This window comes from Neopsephotus bourkii, unplaced genomic scaffold (genome assembly GCF_033783945.1).
Source record: "Neopsephotus bourkii isolate Nb327-2 ecotype Australia unplaced genomic scaffold, CSIRO-AGI_Nbou_v1 NB_1308, whole genome shotgun sequence".
Classification (NCBI taxonomy): Eukaryota; Metazoa; Chordata; class Aves; order Psittaciformes; family Psittacidae; genus Neopsephotus; species Neopsephotus bourkii.
Window position 1 is genome coordinate 353426 of NW_026901790.1, and position 22867 is coordinate 376292.

The 22867-nt window shown below is 43.2% G+C and overlaps 1 protein-coding gene across 1 annotated transcript in view; it reads right to left on the reverse strand.

The window, feature by feature from the left end:
* STAC (SH3 and cysteine rich domain) overlaps positions 1-22867 on the reverse strand; it is a 58767-nt gene that overhangs the window by 7785 nt on the left and 28115 nt on the right. The window contains exons 3-10 of the mRNA XM_061366153.1: positions 13917-14017; positions 11755-11836; positions 10909-11024; positions 6606-6687; positions 3151-3215; positions 2114-2202; positions 611-662; positions 348-485 (exon numbers count right to left, since the gene is read on the reverse strand). Of these exons, the coding sequence (XP_061222137.1) occupies positions 348-485; positions 611-662; positions 2114-2202; positions 3151-3215; positions 6606-6687; positions 10909-11024; positions 11755-11836; positions 13917-14017 (725 nt within the window). The remainder of the gene's footprint in view (positions 1-347; positions 486-610; positions 663-2113; positions 2203-3150; positions 3216-6605; positions 6688-10908; positions 11025-11754; positions 11837-13916; positions 14018-22867) is intronic.

Below are 22867 nucleotides of genomic sequence, written 5' to 3' on the forward strand. Positions count from 1 at the left end.
AAACCCAAATCATTTATCAAACACACATGGTCTATCTCTATAAGACCGAGTGTTCTTCAAGCTGTGCCTCTGAAGTCAACAGCAGAGTGCATAAAATGCAAAGTACTTTTATGAATGCCTGGAGTCAGAAAATCTTGGCCATATTAGGTAAGATGCATACATTTGCACAAGGCCAACACTGCTCTTAACTGGCTACTAGACACTATTGCTGAACAAATAATAAATGCTGTAGTAAAACCGGAGTGAACAGCATCTGCCTGTGCTCATCTTGCACAACAGTCCCTCCAGTCATCAATCAGACTGGGGGATGCTCAAGTCCGGTGGGGATCCAGCACAAAGGAACATACCTGGTTCTCTTTCAGAGTTATCTGTCCCTGTTCCTTGCAGCCAATGAATGTCCTGATACACCGGTAAATCTTCTCGTTGTGTTGCACTCTTTGAACAAAGTTAGCAGGAAAAAATCCAGTTCTGTCATCAATTTTCCCCTGTGGAGAAAACATATAGGCAGAAGAAGGCTGTTAACATCAGTAGCCTGCATACACGTTCAGTATTGGAAAGAATGTATTTTTCCCTTTGGAAAGGAAACGGGTGAAAACTAATATGTACATACCTTCCACCAGTCTTCATTGGAGTCTTCCAGGAGAGTGATCATATCCCCTGGCCTGTAATTAGAAAAGGAACAGTGGTTCAGATAAGCCTTAATTGTTATGTTACATCAGCTTCCACAATTGCCTTCTAATAAGAAGGAGGTCTTGGTCAATGTACGTGAGCTGCAGGTAGACTCAATGAGGCAGCAAGGCTTACTTCAGTCATGCACAGTGATGCAGAAAGAGAACCTCTGTATGTTTGGGTTGGATCTTTATTTTGAGACAACATCTGTGAACTGGAATTTTTGCTTCCTGTTTAGTAAGGAACTGTTTAAAATACAGCCCCTATTTGTTACAGGCATTATCTTATTACTTCAAGACATTTCACATTGTTGGGACACACCACTTCATCATCTGTGTTTTCAAGCTGTGATTGCAGAAGGAAGGCAGCAGGAAAATAGTTCTATTTAACTGACAAAGGCAATTAGTCAGCAGGGATATAATTCTGCCCAAGAAAGTCTTTTTGATTTCAATGGGACATATTTACCTTTATAATGTGTGGTGCAGGGTGGTAATTGCTAAGTATCAGCATCCAGCTGACTAGTTCAACAGCAGAGCTAGGAGAATAATTTGGCTGGAAATGCTAATAGCAACATGTGCTGAGCTGATTGTATGCAGGTAGTTGAACAGTTACTTGACCTCCTTCCCCCACTGGAAGCACTTCATCAACATTAGCATGTTATTATAATAGCGCTGCATTGTAGAATGTAAGTGGCAGCCCATTTCCAAACACATTAATGCCAGAAAGCTCTGTCTGCTTGATAACAGGGATTTCTTTGATCTTAATAATGGTTGACCCCTAATTATTCAGCTTTCCCTCCGTTCCTTCTTAGGCTCACTGTATTGTTGAGGTAGCAGCACAAGAGCTTGCAAATACACCTGGATGGATACGGGTCCAATTCCATGGGCTCTTGCAGAGCACACACAGAAGAAGTGCCCCTGTCCAGGATGTAGCTGGATGTGGGTGCAGTAGTTGGCCTCTTTGGTTTACTTTCCAAGTGGGAAAACAGGCATTCAGTCTTCTACCACTGCACCACCTGAAGCAGTGTTTTCCAGCTTTCCCAGAGAGGTGCTGTCACCAGGACAACAGGGTTGCTGTTTTTTCTCAAGCCCTTCTTGGGAAGCTGTTCCAATGCGTTTGGAATAACTAAAAGCTGCTGAGGGGAGAAAGGAAGCTGCTAAAATCAGCATGAGCACTGGTGAGGGATTCCTAGCTGAAAAATCCTGTTGGAAAAACCAAAGCAGCTGAGGACTGAATATTTCCTAGCTGAAAGCCATCTTGCTCCTGAAGTGATGTAAGTGGCTTTGAAACTTTTCCTCTATTGTGTTACCAGCTTTTCATCCATGAGAATGTCTTTGTAGCTACAAATGGTTTGTCTATAAGAAATGTTTAGTATGAATATCAGAATGAAACCTTCCCCATCCAAAGTCATATAGGCCAAAGCAACTAACAAACATTTTGTTACCTCATCTCCAAGTCTTCATTTTCTTGTGGTACAAATTTGTACAAGGCAACATAGGTGTTCATTTGTAACGTGCTTTTATAAAATGGTCCCTGTAAGAAAGAAGAGAAAGACAAATTTCAATATCCATCCTGTGCACATGGTTCACTTTTTATAGACTAAGAAACCAGGGCCTGTTCTTCCAAGAAATGAGCCAGAATCATCTTATTCCTTTCACACCTTGGAGGACGATGGTCCAGATACATTGTGAACTGCTAAGGCAGCAACTATTTTCCCTTAGAAATAAAGACTCTTTGAACCCCAAGATCAAATTCCAGGCTTCTAAAGGACACAACAGAAACCTGCACAAGTAGGTCTTTTGGGTGAGATCTTAAAAATGAGTCTGCCTTTTACTCTCTGTCAATGCATAACTCTTATGAACCCAGTAGTGTATCACTCCCATTATATGTTTATTATGCAGGCCTTGGTATGGATGATGGAGGTAGAGCTATACATTCACAGGTCCAAAAGCCAGGGTGGGAAAACCACTGAAACAGAAAGCTGCTTGTGCTGGGCCTCCCCCCCCCCATCTCCTCTCTCTCCTCACTTTCTCCACTGGAGGGGGAAAAAAAGCACCTAAACCAAACCCCAAATGATTTTCCACACCATATCTGCGATCTGGAGTTCTGCTGTAACGACACGGCCTCCGCACTGGATCCTTTATGTTCACAAGACCAATTTGTCACAAACAGAACATAAAGGAGTCCATAACAGGTAAACCAAAGAGCCATCCAGTCCTGTATGCTTCCAACTGTGGCCAGTGGCCCAGAAATGGTGGAGGAACGTGACAGTCAGATACCAGTGCTTCTCCAGAATAGAACCCCAGCAGACCTACTCAAGGGCCTCAGCTATCTATAAAACCAAGACTTTTATTTATATATATATGTATACATATATAAATACATATACTTTTTATATATATTTATATACATATATACACATACATATATATATTTCCCGTTCCCGTTCCCATTGCGTTCTCACAACGCATATGCCCATACCAGGGAATGTATACTTTTTGGTTCTTCTCCAAAGTGTTCTGTGCCGTTTTCAGAGTATGTAAACACTGCAATAAAGAAAACACACGACACGTTAGGGGTAGTGTAAGGCTCTTCACCTCAGCAGCATCACTTTCATTGTGTTAATCTGTTTCCTTTCCCCTTAATTTCTCTGATCCCTTGTGCTCTCTTCTGAACCCTTCTACACCCCCACCAAAACCACATACAACGGCATACAACACAAAAGAACCTGTCCTGAAGAATTTCCAATCCTAACAAATAAACCATTTTGATCAGGTGAATATACACAAGTACAGCTCTGGGAGTAGAACCCAGATCCCCTGACTGCATTACTAGTTGAAGTCCATCAGCCTCATCCTCCCACTGAATGCTGGATTTCCATGTTTAGGACGAGCAGTATTTCTGTTCAAAAGCACCTACAAATGTGTCACTATAAATGACAGCTTTGAAGTTTTATGAGTGAAATGGTGAGGCTTCTTGAGAGTAGGGAGTTGTGTCTAGACACTGAAATAGCAGTGTTCTTATAACAAAGAGAGCCAAAACAGCAGCGACAGCATGCACAAGACCTTGTACAAAGTAATATGTATCCATGAGCACACACAAGCCCATATTCTCTGATAAAATGCAATAATACTGTGGTCATAAAGCTCAATGTGAAGACAGCACGTGAGCTGGTACCTGCAGGGATTAACCTGAAAGTGCCCCACGCTGGGTCCATCCACGTGGTCTGACCGCACTGACCTGGGGGCCTCCATCTGTATCTACAAAGTCCTTCTGTAGAGAGACCTGACCCTGCAAACTGTCAACCTGCCACCAGTACCAGAGGGAAAACCTTCAACACAAAATGAATGTCTTTTTATCTTCTAGTATAGGGGTGTGTGTGTATCTGACACCTGTAGAAAGGGGTGTAAAATGCTGTTGTTACAAGCTGGCAGAGTTTAAGTCCTACTCAAGTGGCTGTTCCTTGACTTTTTGTGTCCAGAGGAAGAGAAGTTAAGGAGACAAATAGAAAAAGTTCCAGTTAATAATGAATTTGGGTAGCCAGGAACTTGCAGAAAGTCATCCGCCAGACAAAGTAGAAGCACTTCGGCATCATGCTTGGAGTGATTTCTGCTTGGTGACACAATATAAAGCTGAAAGCTAATGTATTATGTACATTATGAGGCTAATGTACAGCCTCATAAGCTGTGGAGCTGACCCAGAAGGTGGAGAGGGAGCTGAAATATACCCTGGGTTTGTAGGGAAGACATTCCTTAGTTCACTTGAGGGGAAAGTGCTCAAATCCCTGTTGATAACAGATTCGTACGTGTCACTTGAATCACATTTTGGCTTGCGGGACTTCTGTTACAGATGGCAATTCACAGCAGAGAAGGAGTATAACTGGCTTAGAGGAGGCTGAAGGGCTGGAAATCAGGTATGCCACCTTATAGTTGTAAACTAGGAAGCCTTGCTTCGTTTTCTGACTGGAAAAGCCTTCCTTTGAAGTTGTTGCCAGAGCAGTCTGTAGGAGTGATGACACAGCCACACGTGCTGGGTTCTTTCACCCTTCTGCAGGCTGTGGCTTTTCCATTCTTTCCCTTTCAGGAAAGAGCCCCCAAAGTACCTTTGCCTAAAAATCTGATTTGCAGAAGACCCTGTTTTAATTAAAAAGGCAAGAAGCGGAATAGAGTTGATTCAGCAAGGCAGGGCTGTGGCACTGCCTGCTGAAGGGGCAGGGGACAGCCAAGGAAAACGGAGTGGTGAATCACCCTGCAATAATATATTCAATGTACTTTCTTCAGTGTTTAATCTCTGTTTAGCTCCTGGTCTCTGGCTCTTACCAAATGCCATAGGGGTGTGTAGACCACTTCCCCGCACAACAAAACCCCAGTTATTTGCATGGTTGCTTGCCCTAGCAGCAGCCAACAAAAAAAAAGGGCAAAGAAAAAGGTGGGATTTTTTCCAGTGGGAGAAGGCTTTTGCCATTCCCACCGCTTGGGCAAACAGTGCAGGCACTCTGTTAAAAACCTACCGAGGGGAAACTTTCGGAGCGACGGATGCATAATTTATACCCTGAGCCTCTGAAGGATGGATCGTGAAAAAGCCAGCGCTGATCAAAGGAATCGCTAATGTGCCGCGGAAGTTACTGGGAGGTTTGACACATGCTGAGTTTTTAAACTAATCTCCATGAGTAAGTTCCTTGAACACCTCTTGGTGCATTCGGTGAATACAGATCTCAGAGGAAAAAGTTTCTTTGGGTGGCAGAAATGGAACTACCGATTGACAGTGCAATGAAAAGTTATCTGGAAACGCAGGATCAAATTAATCTCGGGTGGGCAGGATTAAACAATGTGAAGCAGACTGAATTCTTTAAGCAGGTCAGGTCAGCTTGCACTTGCAAAACAGAGAACCTAAGTGTACTGCTGGGAGAAAGCAGGTAACGTAGATGGTGTGTTCACAAAGTGAGAGGGAGGAAATGACTGAACACAGTGAGGAGAAGTGACAGGACCAGGAGGGGAGGAAAGGAATAAGGAGACAGCATAAAATGGGAATGGACAAGTTGGAGCTGTCATTTTTACCTACATGTATTGCTAGCAGCATGTAATGGGCACTGGGGATGCTATGAAGAAGAAAGAGATGCTCACAGAGATTTACTTTGGTAGCGTATGAGATACTCACTAAACCATCAGAGTAACTTCTTTAGCGGCACCTGAGAGTTAGCAAAGCAGCCTCCAGGTGCTGCCAGAGAAGCTGCTCTGATGGTTTGGACCTGAAGCTTTGCTTAAGTGTCCCAAACCCTTCTGCACTTATTTCTTCCCTCCCTGAATTCAAGAACAGTGTCACAAACTCCAGTTTCATTGACTAAGATTTCATTACTAAGCTCTCTATGGGTATGATGGTCTTGAAACCCCATCACACCAATGCTGTAAAAACATTACTAAAGAAATTATGCTATTAATATTACTGAGCACATGCTGTATTTGTACTGAGCTGCAATTATGATCAGGATTTACTGTGTTCAATATTTCACAGACAGATGTATATTATATGATTCATTTCCTGCCCCAAAGAGGTTATGGTATACAAAGGTATGTAGACAAGTCCAACATACAGAAAAGAAAGAACTGGGTTTGTTCCACTTAGCCAATGCTGACCTGAAGCATGTTAAGTGATTAGTCTACAGCTATGTTCCTGAAGCATGGGAGATAGGGAATGGACCTGAACCTTGGCCAGTATCAGCTCTAGACACAAAAACTAAAGAAAATGGTGGCTTGGATTTCATCTGAAAGGCAAAAAGCATTCCCCAAATTCTTGCACCAACTTCCTCCCCCACTCAACTCTCCCTCTGAAAGCCAGAATGCTGCTAAAATATGGACATGCCATAAACCCCCCATCTGAAACAGGTTGTATGCAGGCCTATACATCTGAAGATGCTCTCCTGGCCTGGCAGCACTCACCGCTGTTGCTGCGCTTCCTGCTTATGTCAAGGGTGCCTGCAGAGCTACCGCCTTCCTCAGGAACTTCTGCCAGGTCAGCTGTCTGCAGGGACAGAAAGAGCAAGAGAGGTGGGATGAGCCAAGACCACAGAAGAGCCTTTGGGGAATGCAGTAGTTGGGTGTTACCAGAGCAGAGCAAGTCAGCCTGATGGGATTACAGGAAACATTGTACCTAGTGATGCACTACAAATACCTACTTCCCAGGGAGCCCAGAAAGAACTCCAGACCAAACTGACAGCCTGGAGCACAAAAGATTTCTGCAGTATAAAGTGAAATGGAAATTAAGGAACAAAGGATTATGTTAAACTATGTGGTTCTCTGTATAAAACAGAAGGAGCCTGGGAGGATTTGTAGCTCCTGCAGGTATACTAAATAGCTATCTACCAAGTAGACTGGACATTAATTGAAATTAGTGACTATTAATTTACAAACCCTGAATCCATTATTCAGTAAAATAACTGTAATGTATTGATTTTAGTTCTGTTAACATGCTGTGAAAGAAGGAGCTGGAGTGTGATGGAGTTGGTGAAGTCAGTCTTTAAATATCTGCCCTCACAGGCTTTTTAAAGTCATCTGGTTGGTATGGTTAGGGAAAAATGAAACCCAAGTGGTGTTGTTAGACTTATTATGATTTCTTATTTGTACCATATTAATGTCAATCATGGTTAGGGACCCATTGTTCTAGAGTGCAGGAAAACATGGGATGATATAATCTCAAGCCTCAGAAATATACTCTGCGTAAGGCATTGGATTCCTTGGTTGGATAGTCAGCTTCTCCATCTATAGCCTGACAGGAACCAGAAGCTGCTCCAAACTCTGTCTGAATCTGACCTTATGGAGCTGCAGTTTCTGTTGGGTAAAACACCTTTGATAACCGTAAAAAACCCAAATGCTGAACGTGAGTCAGGTGCTCTCTAATCTGAAAACTGAACCCTGATGTGCTCTGAGCTTTGCTTGTTTCTTGTTAACAGGACTGTAAGACACATAGAAGGATGTAACTTCAGTTTTCCACGACACTTTGCAATTGCACTGTACACAAAGGCTCTGTCCATTGCTTTGCAGACTTTTGCCTTCTTACGGGAAGAGAAGCCAGATGAGGAACTTTCACTGCTTTTGTTCAAGATCTGAGTTGCTTTAGAGATTTTGATGGGGTTTTTGGGTTTGTTTTAGCAGTGTTGACAACAAGTAAAACCAGGCTGGTTTATAAAGTACTTTGACAAGTTTATTTTCCATATCTAGTACATTCCCAGCTACTTCTCCATCCAAGGATACTAACGAACAAAGTAGGTTTATGCCTTAGGTATCCTGTGGTTATGTTGCTTCCCTGCTATTTTAAGAGCCTTCCACTTTACTGCTCTGTTCTGCCTTGCTTTTAGACTCAGCCTTTTGGAGCAGGTCATGTTTCTCTTGCATCTTGCAGAAATGGGTCACTCCAGATGAGAAGGGACTGCAATAGCAATGGGTGCAATATGCAATAGCATGGAGACAGTGCAGAGCTTACCTAGGGAATTCTAGTTGCTGTGTGGAGAAGGGAAACTGGCTTCGATGAAACAGCAAGTGCCAGCTATTTCCCAGCTCATTGCTATGGCATGTTCCTCATTCTTCCTAGACTATCTTCATAATTGCATGATTGCTGATAATCAGCTTCATATTTTGTTGGGTACTACTGCATATGGGATGCTCAGTGGCTGTCTCCAGTACAAACCTCATTCAAGACCTCCTGAAGTAACCTCAGTTACGATTTTACAGTCAAGAGCTCTAATAGAAATGACAGAGGTACAAAGCTGCTTTTGAGAGGAGCTGAGCTACAAAAAGCCAACAAGAACTGGAATCACGTTTACATCACCCCGAGTGACTTTCTCTATAAATGTGGGTTGCAGCAGCACAGTTTTAAGGAAGCAGTAGGTAGTAAATCTGGAGCATATGGCCACTTTCCTTTATGGGAAATGCAGAATCCGGGCTGAAAAACCACAGTGGGTGCATCCACACTGCTCACTCATGTTCAAAATACCATGGCTAGTTCTCTACTCTGCCTAGAGTCATGAACTGCAGTCCTGGAAGCTTTATGGCTGTAGAGACAAGGCATGCTGCAAAGCCTCTGAGCCTCACGTGGCTGCTTCTGCTTGCAGAGGAGTGAAGCAACACAGAAGTGAGGACCACTGGGGAAAAAACTTAGTACCTGTGTGTTATTAACTGCACATGTGCTGCTAGCTCACGTGCTCTGGTGCATTTTCACCTCTGCTCTAAAGGCTCTGTGTCATGTCCCTGCTGTGGTCGCTGCTCAGTGCCTGCTCCTGGGTCACACATCACTGTTATAAAGATCCATCACTTGGATCAGGCTTGCTTCTGCCCCCGGTTGTCTCAATTGACACAACTGCTATGGTTTCACACGTCTGTTTATTCAGCTCTCTAATGTTTCCTGTTTTCTGTATGCTGACACGTTATATTCTCCCTCCGCCTCAATACCCTGGAGAAATCCCCATGATGAACTTGCATTCCTCATTCTCCACCCACACCCCACCTAGATGTGATCAGCTCCCTAGGGCAAGCTGACGCAGCAGTCGTGACTTCTACGCTTGAGTTGTCATTCATAATTCAACAGAACACGTTATGGATTTAGAAAGCAATAATTACATTTGTAGAACTCCTTTCTTCAAAGCAAATTAAATAACTGAAAGAAACGCAACCACAACGGGAGAGGTGGTGGTGGTGTTGCTTCGGGCTTTAAAGAAGAATGGGAATTACGAAACCTCTGTTAAGGCACAAACAAGGGTGGCTAGAGGACATGTTTAATAACTCCTTTGCAGATTTCACTTAGTTCTTGTTTAAATTTGCCTGGTTTCTTTCCCATCTGACACAAATGGATGTCTGTTTAGTGGCCACCTATACCACCTAACGTTACGATTCAGTGGGCATACATTGAAGCGCCAGGGAGATGTTGTACCAAACATGAACAGGTATTAGTACAGCTTCAAAGCAAACATATAAGTATTTGCTCTGAGGCCTGGAGACCAAGTGTCATTATGTCTCTGTGCCTGGTGGTTTTTATTCTGAGGTGAGAGCGGGACAGGTTGTCACATAATGTGGGTCTGAGTTTTAGATATGACAACCAGCTTTAGCCTCCAGTGTATTCAGGGGTGATGCTGTTTAGTTTTAGATATGACATCCAGCTTTAGCCTCCAGTGTATTCAGGGGTGATGCTGTTTAGTTTTACATATGACAACCAGCTTTAGCCTCCAGTGTATTCAGGGGTGATGCTGTTTAGTTTTAGATATGACAACCAGCTTTAGCCTCCAGTGTATTCAGGGGTGATTTTGTTGCTCTTTCTTTTTGGTGGGGGGACCAGTGGGAAGGATGTCTGTGGAAAAACAAGAGCCTCAAGCTTATATAGGCTGAAGTGCCTTTTTATGAGAGATGAAAAGGTATCAGTCTTTCAACACCATGAATGAGCTCCTGATCTCATGGATTCCAATACTGCTGAAATAACCATTTCTGTAAGGAAGAAATTGGTTCTTGTTACTGTTGAACTAAGTAGGGATTTAGCAAAAGCAGGGCTAAGGGAACTATTGTTTCCCTCATTCTCCTTCTCCAGTTTTCTGCCGTGGTCTTTTATGATAGGAGAAAGTGAATGACAAAGATTAACACGAAGGTAAAAATCTCCCTGTCTGGACAGAACAAGCTGTATACATCTACCTGGAGTTTGGATTTGGAGAGGAATCAGATCTGAGCCTATACTGAGCAGGAGTGGAAGTGCCAGTCTGCTGCCTTGTCACAGTGGCTTAGTTTTGTCTGGGTTTGTATTGTGGAGCTTTGGCCTTTTAAATTTAGGCTCTGAGGACTCCAGCCCATTGCCATCACTTGTATGAAGGGTAAATGTATGAATGCCATCACTTGTATGAACGGTAAATGCCCACCATCAACCACAGGCAGTATGCATCTACTCCAGCATGACAAGTTAAATACCTCTGTTCCACTTTTATGCATACGCATAATCAAAAGAACACAATTCCCTTGCCCAATCTGACAAAATAAGATTATTCATTTAATTTGTATTTTCCCCTTTTTCTCAGGAGTCATCTCAATGACATTTCAAACCTGAGTTTGCAAAAGTAATGTGTTTCCTGGTCTCATTTTGGAAGCTCGGGGCAAGATTAGTGTTTTACGGTTTGAAACACAAGTTTTGTGAGCTCTGATGCAAACTCCTGTGGGTGAATGTGTGCTGCTCCTCTAGAGAGAAAATGGAACAAAGACATGGGATACTCACAGAATTTCTGTTTGGAGAATCAGACCCACTTCCAGAGCTGCCCTTCTTGGTTTTCTGGGCTAAGGAGGTCCCAAAGCGGAGAGTTTCATACACAGGATCAACCTTGTTTCCGCAGGCTGCAACAGAAGGAGCAAAATGTGCGTCAGTCCCTTGGAGATATTTCTGGTCATGTTCCTGCTCCACCTGGAGAAATACCTGCCTCTACCAGCATGCTGGGGTGTATGCTTAGACACGAGCTGACAGATTATCCTGATACAGTGTTAGATAAACTTGTTGGAATTGGCTTTTGCTAGCAATTTCCTGCTTCTCCTATAGGAATCATCCTTCCCTCATACAGGTTCTTTGGGTCCTGGCCATTGCCTTGTCCCTCTTCACTTCCCTCAGGCACTGGTAGACATGGTTAATAAGGGAAAAGCATGAGGAAAGTAAGAAGTGTGAAGGGAATCAGGCAGGACCTGAGCAATGTCCCTCCAGCCAGACCAGTGGTTTGAATGCCTTCTGCTGTTTTGATCTCTCTTTTACCTGGTTCTTCCCAGCTCAGGCCTTCACCAGTGTTTCCTCCCTTTTAAGTTCCAACCTTGACCTCAGCCAGTGATCATTCTAAGCAGGGTGATTGCTAAGAGGTTGTATGTATGGGGGGGTTGAGTGAAACGCACAATAAACACACCCTCTCCTCTTCCAGCTGTGTATCTTTGAGGTGGTCCTTTCCTGAGATGGCAGAAGGACATCCAGTCACCGAAAGGAGCTGGAAGGCTGCTGAGGGTAAATACCACGGCTGGAAGTCTGCCGCTGCTGCTGCAGAGCACTGCCCAAGGGAGACCGAATGGAAAAGCAATCAAAACCTACCAATAGGCATCACTTCTTTGATGCAGCCAAACTGTTCATGAATGAGTAGTGGGGAGCTGTAGTACCGTCGAAATCCCTTTGGCTGGGGGGAGAGAAAGCAAAGACATGTGAAGAGCACTGCTCCCATGATCCAGGCAGTAGAAATAACCTCAAGCTCCTGTGCTAACGGTATAACAGGGTGGTGAGGCTGGAAATGTGCCTGCTGTTGTTGACTCACCATGGGGTTTAGAGATCAGGGATTAATTAGATTTATCCCCTGGAAAAAAGCCAGTTTCCCTTAGTTATGTGGAAGGAAGGGCTCATTTTCAGCTTCCCTTTTTCTTTCGTCTTGCACAAAAGCAGCACTAATCAGCTGCAGCAGAGGTGCTGAATCATTACAGGTTCTGGGAACTTTCCCCTCTCCCTTTCTCTTTATGCAATGTGAATTTGCATTGGTTTGCATTTGCTAAACATGCGACCACCCTTCCCCGCCCTGACGCCAAACCCTCGTGTTCCCACTGTGAGACCCAAGGAATTTAGAGCCTTTCTATGGATTTTTCTGAGGTTTGCTGCCGACTGACTGCAGCTTCCACTGCCTTTTTCTCTTGTAAGGACAAAAAGCTTCCCAAGTTGTCACCAGATATCCCCTCAGTGCCCTTTTGTAGAGAAATGCACTGTAACAACTCAGGCTGTACCATTAAAGACCACAATATGGCAAACAACTGTGCCCTATACGACTCTTAAAACGCTTCTTAGAAGGCTGACCATCTCCTGTTACCTCTTTATTTACTATCTCAGCCTGCAAATAACTGAGGCAAAGGCTGAGGACCCCAAATGAAGGTGCTAACATCTAAGGCATTGGAAAGACCCTTCCAGGTAACAGGGACTCACAAATGGTCTCTCAGATCTGTAATCTTCACAGGCTCGAGACCTTCTAGTCACAGTGAGAAGCAGAAAAGCCTCACAGAGATGTGCCCATCTGCTGTATCCGATGCTCAGTACACATCAAAAATGATAGGCAACTAATTCTTTTGCTAATGAGCCACAGTACACATCAAGAAGGAATAAGGAGACTGATAAATTTAGTTTCTCAGAGTAATAAATTCCAGATCCACGGTTTGCCCCCAAACTAGATTCAGACATAACACAAGCTCAGAAAAATCCAGTAGCTTTGCTGGATGGCTTCCTGATGTAAATTTGGCCTCTACTTTTCTGCTGCTGAAAACTAATGACCACAAATAAGTAATGGGATTTAATATTTGACTTGTCCAGGGCTTGCAGTGGCACCATTCAGCTCTTCACAGACCAACTTCCTATACCAGAATGTCTCACACTAGGGCTATAATTATGGCTTAAATGCATAAAGATTTCCCTCATGTGTATGAACAACAATAGCTTTTACTGAATACTCTTTCCTGCCTTCTGAAGTCTTATTTTTTCATCATTTAACACAGTGAAACTGCTCGGGTTTAGCTCATATTTGTCTCGGGTACCTTCAGGTTGCAGCAAATGAGAACATGTGGAACGTGAATATGTCTATTGAGCTTTGATGTTCTAAATGGCCATTTTTCCAAGTCCTTTTCCCAAAAGAACTGTATTCCCATAAGAGTCATCAAGTTGGGTTGGAATTGTCTCACACACAATGTCCTGCCTATGCCAGTAATGAGAATTTGCTGCTCAGAAGGTGAGCCAGGCATGGGTCCATACGGGAGGAAATCTCCCCCCAGCCTCTCCTAAGGAGAGATTGATTCAAACTCTGTAGTGTCCCACAGTGAAATAGCCTTTGGTTTTCTTTTTAAGATGAATTTTGGGTTTTCTCCAAGCCTTAACAGTGGAAAAAACAATAAAACGTAATTTGAAGGATTTTTTATTAAACTCTGTTGGAATATTTTCACTGATTTTTAGCATTCCTTGTGAGATTTACACTACACACAGCACAGTTTAAACCAAGGGAATTAATTCTGTCGTTTAGCTGAATTTCGATTATGGAACTGCATTTTCACATCCACAAACAGACCAGATTTGTGTTTGATTTTGGTTCAGGTTTATGAGTAACAGCAATTGCCCAAATGGATTCTAAGGTGACCAACCTGGCTTTCCTTCTCTCCCTTCAGTAAAGTGACCTGGTGTCAGTTCTGCTCACACACCAGTCAGGAGGGTCAGGCACACAGTAGTGCACTTACCAGCTTGCCCATGCAGCGCTGCTGTCCAATGCTGTCCGCACACTTGTGGTGGATGCTCATCTTACAAGCCTTGCAGCGCAGTCCGTGCTTGGCGGTTGTCCCTGTGAAATGCAGGGAAATGATTTATTCAGACCAAATCCATAGTTTCCATGCATTTAACGACTGACCTGAAAGTAATGGACAGGGAGGTCACTTTATACTTTCACTGGAGGTCACCTCACCTGCTTTTCTTCATATATGTTTATACACACATTTTCATTGCAGCCTATTTTAGGCATTTCTCCCCCAGGCCCTTTCCTAGGCTATTGTTGCCTTCACAGATATACATCAGATGATGCTCTGTTGTATGAGAGTCTTATCTGTGATGTCCCTACCTTATAAACACCAAGCAAAATCCCTCTGCTGTTTTGAAAGGGATGAGACAGCATGAGAGCTGTGCATGGCTGAGGGGGCTGCTGAAGAAACACCCAGGTTTGGGAGCTGACCTGGGGATGCAGGCCATCAGTGCAGGACCAGGTTTTGTGGGTGAGAAGTAGCTCCAGGGGTGTGTGAGGGGGCTAAACCAGCCCCCTTACCATTGCTCACACATTCACCCAGGGATTGCTGCTCTCACCATCCTGGACCAGTGCTCAAAGGCTGCAGAAAGGGCTCCTTGCACATCCCTGTGTGATATCACAGGTCTGACCTTGTTCTGATTCACTGGCAGTGGAAAAGACCAGCACTACAGGTAACATAGCTCCAGGAGAAAGCTTGCCACACAGAAGCAGGCTTCTCCCACTTGGGCAAAGGTAGTTCTTCATTATCTTCAACATGAACCTACTCTTTAATGACAGAGCCAAGCCTGTTTGCTTCCAGGCAGGAACAGTCATTTGTATTTGTGCGCCTGTAAGACTTCCTAAACTATGCAGAAGCAGTTAAACTGCAACAACTCTTTTATCCCTGCAGGACTGTATAAATGCAATGAGTAAGCAACATGTCAGTTCATTGTCATCTACTGCAAGAGTAAGAAACAAGGTAGTAAAAAAACCTCTCCAAAACCCTTGACATTTTAACCCACCTTCATTAGTCAGGTACCATAGGAATGTTAGTGAGAGGGATGCTGCATTGGAAAGTGCTCATGTAGCTCTTGGTTATTTGAGTAGTCAGTGCCATGTACGTGCTGCTCACCTTATTTAGTGAAACCCTGCGTCTGAAAGAAGCACTTCTCATCAAGGTCCTCACAAAACCCAAGCCTTGACAGGACCGCTTTCAGTGTTATTGGTCCCTGAGTGGCCACTTTGAAGCCAGATAGAGCCAGGCTGGAGGAGCTGGGGCAGTGAGCAAAGCTCAGATGTATCACTTGTAGGACAGGGAACTGCCATCCTCCCCACCTTCCTATTGAGACTGCTGGAGAGATGGGGAATGGATGCACTCGAGTGTGGGGTGCACCCCAGGGACTCGCACAGAGTGGGGTCAGTGCCTGCTCCCAGCTTCTTGCCTGCTTGGTCCCTCTCAGCCCCTTCTTGGTATGTGCAAGCACCTAGCCTCGCTCCTGGGGTCTTTTTTCCTGGTAAACACAGGATTTACTACAAGAACACATCCCTGTGGGTTTTGGTTGGGGTTTTTTTTTCTGTGTAATTGCACTTGGGTTACTGTGCTGGTTTTCAGTCAGTTTCTTTTCAATAACACATGCTCAAACCCATATTGACGGCTGTGGTTTTGTGCTTTTGGGACTGATGATGAAATGCTGAATCATCTTTCCTGATGGACAACAACTGACACAGTGGGAGAACACGGCTTCCTCCACAGCTTTTGTAATTATAAGGTGGAATGAAAAGAAAGAAGTAAATGGCATCATGCTTTGCCTACACAACATGTGTTTAGTGTCAATGCTTAGACTGGGTCATGCTGGTCTGTACCAACACCACTCTTACCTGCTTTACTAAGTTACTCCTGAGGTTCACCTGAAAAGACAGTCTCACAGACCTTTCTACTGGCTGTGTTACACTCTTCCAGCCATTTCAGTGTTAACGTTACAAGGTGTGTATTCATCCTTACGTGTTATAACCATGAGATCACAGAAGATACACATCTGTCAATATAAACGTGCATCCAAATGATGCGCTAAATGAATGCAAAGTGTCCGTTCCGCTTTCAAAAACCAAGACCCAGCTTCTCCAGAGCAGAAACCTGTGATCATGTGAAAGTCACTAACACCATAAACTACAAAGAGCAGCACTGTGTTTCTATTGCTGAATGTCATTTGTTACTGGTGGGCAGGTAAGTCGGGGCTTCAAAGAGAGGAAAAGTATTTCAGTCACACTCCTGAGCCTACAAGAAGTCTTTGTAAATCAAAATGAAATTGCCTCTAACTACCAAAAGCTTCAATCTTTCATTCATTGTCATTTCTAAGTACTTGATTTACTGTGGGATTAGGCAGCTTGGAAAGAATTTGCATATATCTCCCTGTCTCCCACTGAGGAATAACTAAAGGGCGTAAAGAAGCAGCATTTATTCTGTATTTACACTTAACTACCATATCCCAAAGCTCTGAAAATGGCATTTCTGCAAGACAGATTTCCATTCTTCCCCAGGATAATTCTTTCTTCTTCAATTTCTGATCTCAATCACACTAAATCAAACCTCCTCAGGGAACCATAGCTAAGCTATTTCAAAACTGCATACCAGAGATTAGACAACTACATATTGGCAATGCATCAGACCCAGAAGTTCCTGAGATTCAGAACTGAGGCACAGCCACTGCCCACGTTGCGAAGAACAGATCCGTGTTCTGCATAGGTGTAAATGAGATCAGGGTTTGACCTGCTGCATCAGTTTTCATCCTCCCATGTAAGCAAGCTTTCTGACTTGGCGGTTGACTGAATGGGGCTGGTTTTGGAAGGCATCCTGGTAGTTTGAAAGGGGGAGAAAAGCTGACAGAACAGTGTTTCACTGCATGCAAATGAGGACATTTCATGTCAGGATACCTGACTAGCTCTTAAATAAACCTAAAAATGAGGTTCTCCTACAGGCAGTTTCTTCAGATACCAGCTAATGCATCCAGACACTCGGCCCTGGAAGGACACAGCGTTTTGAGAAGGAGGTCATGTTTAATAATGCCTTGCTAGAAATACTCTACGACTGGGTCAGCTCCCATTTGAATATCTAAACCTGTGGCTAGGTTTTCCAGGGCAGCCATGGAAAATTGAATCCTAAACTGTTCTCATAATCTGACCTCAAATACTACCAAAAGGACGCACTGCATCGCTTTGGTAAAGCTAAAGCCTCAATATAGGTGAATGGAAAGATCTAGAGGCAGAAAGAGACAGGGAAGACAGGGCAGAATTTAATCCTAAGTCTTTATGTCGGTCTCTCCTATACTTTAGTAACCACGCTGCATTTCAGGAAAGGGACATTTATCCTAAGGAATGCACATGAGAATTACATTTGTCACACACACACAAAGGGAACCTTTCTCATCCTCTTGGTCAGCACGGCTGTGGCCACAACACAGTTGGCTGCTTTCTGCCTGTTTCAAGTCTCAACATAAGATTAATAGCTAGAGATAGATAACAAGCTCTACAGCCCAGAGAAATGCGAGAGAACACTGCAGATGTTGGTAACAACATGACATTATGCTGCCTGTATACAGGTAATTATATTATATGAAAGTGGGAAAAAATCAAAGAGAGGATAAAAATGATTCTGGTCTGTAAAAGAGAGAAAAGAGAAGGGAAAGGGACACAGAGAGAGACTGTCACCTCCAGCTAATCCAACTATGACCCAACAACTATTTTTTAGCGTTCCAGCTAAGAGGAACATGCCAGTCAGAAACTGTTTTGATTTAAAACTTACATAAATAAATGCATTTAAAATTACATATTTTCCATAGAACTTCAGCTTCTGCTGTGGGAGGCTGATAAAAATAATGAGTGCCTTGCCCCTTTCTCCCCAAGCACATTTGCAATTGTCACCAGAAAGCTGTTTCCATGCCAGAACTGATGGGAAAAGGAGAATTTTAAGCAAGCTGGGGCCAGTATCGTAGCAGGGAAGGGTTTTGGATGTCACCTTAGAAGGAGAAAGAAAAGTCCCTGAAATGGCACTGGTGCTCTTGTAGTCACCTCCAAGCCTGTGCACGACCTCCTTTCCCATCCCCTCCATTTTTAATTGACTGGTTTTGCACAAAATCTCTGATGCTCAAAGGGAGATTGGTTTTAAAACACCTTTATGGCTATTTCCTGCCCCTAGAGCTGTGGGTAGACCAGAGAATGGCACTTTCTCTGCAGGACATCCACCCCTTTCAAGTTAACACCCTTGAGCCTCATTCCCCCAGATCATTAGGTTTGTAAGGATGAGCTGGGCATCCCTCTGCTTGACCTTCTTTGGCCTTCAGCCTCCTGCCACCTTGGGAATTGCCCCCTTCCTCTGCCCTAATACCTGGCATCCTCCTGCTTCTTTTTTTTAATGAATGCTGGGACCACATTGCCTTTCCCAGCTGATGCTGTGGGGAGGACAGAGGCCCAGGTCCTCAGCTGGTCATCAGGAGAGCTATAAATCAAAGCCTGAACCTAGATTTCCGGACCCAGATGACTGCTGGAAGTCATTGCCATCTAATGCCAGACTGATAATGCAACCTGATGGATGCACAGAGTTGCTGGGTGTGCTGACTGATCCACAAATACCCACCTCACATGAAATTCCCAGTGCTATTAGCAACCCTCCCATCGTGCTTTCCACTGCTAAATACAGGCCTGAGAGGACTGTTTAAAAAAGTAATAAAAAGATTACACAATAACACTGTGGCCTGCTCTGTGATGTTCCTAAATGGCCCTCAGGTAAATGTATTATGGCAGCTCTTGCCATTGCCATTGCCATTTTGGTGATTCTAAAGGATCAATTTTCCTTTTTCAAGAGATTAAACCTGCTTCATAGATACCTTGTCTTTTGACCCAACCAGGAAGCCATTTGAACACTATGGCAAAGGCACTCTATGCAGAAATAACCGATGTGTAGGACGAAAAAGTTCAAAGCACACTGAGAAAACTAGGCAAAAATCTGGTTTAGGCTTTTTCTTTCATGAATAATGGCAGCATGGGATTGACTTCAAAAGGGTTACTGTTTAGTGAGAGATGTTTCTGTATTGGTCTCCTTCCTTTCTACAGTTCAGTGCATGTGGGGTTCTGTGCAGGTTAAAGCAGTAACTCCTTGGGATGGGGGTACACTCTATAGAGACATCCAACAACACGTGGGAACTAGAGCAGGAACTTCCCCCTTTGGGACCAAGCTGCCGGGTCTGGACCTGACACTTTGACTGGCAGAGCAGCCCATTCCCCTGAGTCCACCTTGTGCCAGTCTAAACCAAACAGGGTGTGGGGAGAAGCTAGGACTCTGTAGAACAGGACTTGATATCCAGCCATGGTACCTCTCCTGCCAAAGGGATAAATGCTAGATTACATGTCACTGAGAGGTGCGGGTCTGTGGGTGCCTACCCCACCCAATTTCCCCATAACAATATCCAGTGTTTCAACAGCAGAAAAAAGTTGCCTTGCCTGTAGGCAGGCTACAAAACAGTGCATAAAATTAGAACTGACTTCCTAGTGACATAGTTTTCTTTAGAAACGACATGCTGAGAAAAAACTGAGGCAGTAATAGGCAGGTTTTTTCTTCAAGGCTGTTACAGAGAAGAAAAATATCCCTACTAAAATAAAGTACTAACTTCATGGCTTTTAATCATACATAGCAGCAAGAGGAAATGCCTTTATTCCTGTTGCAAATCAACTCCGTAGCTCCTTGACAAAGAACTTCCAGTGGTGCCAGACCTTTTATTATGTGGTTCAAGAACAAGACTTACTTAAAATGCAAATAAGTTTTTCCTGTCTTTGAGTGCAAAAGTGATTCTCATTCTTGATGTCTGGTGATTAGAAGAAGAAAAAATTGTCCACAAAAGGTTTTTTGGCAATGCACTTTTCACATATTCAGCAGCTTTGCTATAAATGTCTGTCCCTGAAAGGAAATATCCACCTCCATGCTTCTTAAATTATCATCTCAGGTCTTTGATCATCTAAATGTTAATTAAGATGCTAGAACGCTATGATAAGTAAACTAACATCTAGATATTATCGAAAGAAACAGTCCCAGTCCTCTAAAGAACAAACAAGATAAATGATATCTAACCTTCTTTGCTCTAAACACACCCTGATATCTCAATACCTACTTCTCTAGGCAGCTTTCTAGACTACTGAGCCTGTGCTTGTAGACCTTTGCACTGTGTTGCATTGCTGAGAAGGAAAATAGCTTAGAGAAGATAAGCATATGCTTATCCTTGCTCCCATGATTGCCTATGGGAGGTGATGGTGAACTTTCCCAGACATGATGGTAGCATCATAGCTAAACTGGACATGGAGAAATTAAACCTGATGTCATGTCCTGGAGGAGGACAAGCAGAGATCAGTGGCTGATCTTGGCCTCAGTAATGTTAGTAAGCTTACTGTGTTCAATAACTCTTCTTAAGAAGATGAAGAAACTCAGATTTCAAACAAGATCTCCATGTTGGCAGGCTCAGGATATTTGTACCTGTGTTCTTACATGTGTTGGAATGAAAAGCTATCCAGTCACAGCTGTTTTGTGTGTGTGTTTTGAGATGCTTTGAAAAACCAGTTGAATTTTGTAGGGCCATTTATATGTGCTGATCCTTCAAGGACATTGGACCATTAAGGAGAAGCTGGAAAACAAAACCAAACCCAGTATCTGAACAAAAGCCATGCTGCGAAATGAAGAGCGGGACTCTAGGCTTGCTGAAAATGTGGGAGAAGACAGGTAGAACAAAAGAAGAGTCTATCCTCAGCGATGGGATTTAATATTCTCTCTGATAAGCTAATGGATTTTTAACATTGCCTATTGCTCACAGAACTCCATCATCAATAGGCTTGAAATAAGAGGCTGCTATTGATACATGAGAGGCATTATGAGAGTGCCAGAAGATTATGACAATTAATTAGGAATATAAAAGGCTTACTTTAAAAACCCCAACCCTGCTATGTGAAGGGTCAGTTGCTCTGTGGTCTTCTGCTGTTTCAAACTTACTGAGGTTTTTGGCTCTTTCCTCCCATAGCAAGAAACTCTCCCTCAACAGCACAACCTGTGCGAGTGGCAGCATCATTTGCTCTCACTAGAGATGACTCAGGGCACCACTGTGAGTAACTGGGCAGTTGTACCAGCTTGGTGGGATCAGTTTTCAGGGAGTTATTTTCACAGTTAGTCACAATGTGTTGCTTCTTTACATAATCTTACAATCACATTCTGTAACCGTGGTTTCGCTTTAGTTTCTCTTTCCACGGTGATTTTGAAAACAAGAAGTGAGATTGTAAATGTGAAAAAACATTCAAATGAAACCTTTTGGCCCTTTTCAAATTTCTTTGGGTTTGGTTTGTTTTTCAGAAATAGTTACTGATTCCAGTGAAATCCCACAAGCTGGCCAGAAGCCCACTGCTGTTTGCTATTGTCATCTGCTCAAAGAGGCAATCTCAGCTTGCAACCTGAGACAATTTAGTACTTGACATATAGCAGCACTGGTCTAAAGCACACCTACAAGTATACTTCCACATGGCATCAATTACTGTTTAAATGAATAAGAAAATCTTCTGTACAGAAGTTTCTCCAGTTCAGCAATGCAGAAAGAGTATTATGTGCTTGGGGGTAAAGCTAAAACTGCGGCAGTTTAGAGAAGATTGCTGAAGTTGCATTTACTTGCATTCATATTACCTAAGCAGAAAGAGCATGCAGTGTTCCATGTAAGCCATAAGGATCATTGCTTTCTGAGACATCCTTCTATATTAAGGACAGCGACAAGCAGCCGTGGGTAGGCATTTTACCCTACACAATGACAATGCTCTACTTTCTTGCAAAAGCATTTCTGCTAATTGCCTCGTTTTATGGCTTCTGTAACTCATAGTAAGGTGAAGCTGCCAGTAATTTCCCTTCTAGATGATGCTTTTGTCAGCTACATGGCAATGTAATTATCCACATAACAGTGATACTCTGGTAGACAAAGACTCTTAAGTAGAAAAATAATGTTATGACTAGAAGGTCAGCTTCAAAGAAGATGCATTTAATTCACTTATCTGAAAACCCCCAATGTCCCATATGAGCTCAGGAAAAGTCCAGAGCAGGACATTAAAGAAAGAAATCTTACATCCTGCTTCATCCTTAGGTCTTTAACAGACCTTAAGCTTACCATTATGTTCCTCACTTGGGCTGATCTCAGAAGAAATTGCCACTACTGGATAAGGTGTTTGGTATTTTTCAATGTAGTTTCTGGTCAAAAAGCATCTTGGCAATACTGCTTGTAGAGGTGCTGGGAACAATTATTGTTTTCCATCTAGTTAGGCAGCAAATGTTGGTCAAGATCTTTAATGTCTCTTTTCCCTGAAGATTAACTGCAGCTTCACATCAATAGCCATTTCCACCAAATGACAGTGAGCTTGCAAATGATCTGGTTACAAATGTGAAACATGCTTGATGCTGTTCAAGAATTTAAAACACATTTCCACCCCCTTTTTAAAATACATCTCCACACTCTTTTCTCAGCTAAGCAGTCGTTGATTATCCCATTTACTGATAACATTCTTGCCTCATCTCAGAGGAGGAAGCCCTCCCAAAGGATAAACAGACTGAATATTTGCATTCCAGTATTTGCTTTAAAGTCTGTTTAACTCTTTATTACCAAAGAACAATACTAACTTAATGCAGGGATGCTGCGTGACCCTCAGTAGCTACTTTACAAATGTGGGGCTGCATGAATTGAATACTTTTTGTCATGCTTATTAAACACAGGAGTCACATTGATGGAGCACACCTATACTGCATTTACCATATGTATTTCTACCTTTTTCCATCTGCTCATCCCCACCTTGTGTATTTCAGTAGACAAACCATTCACTTCTGGAAATCATGTAGAGTCCCAATGACATTAT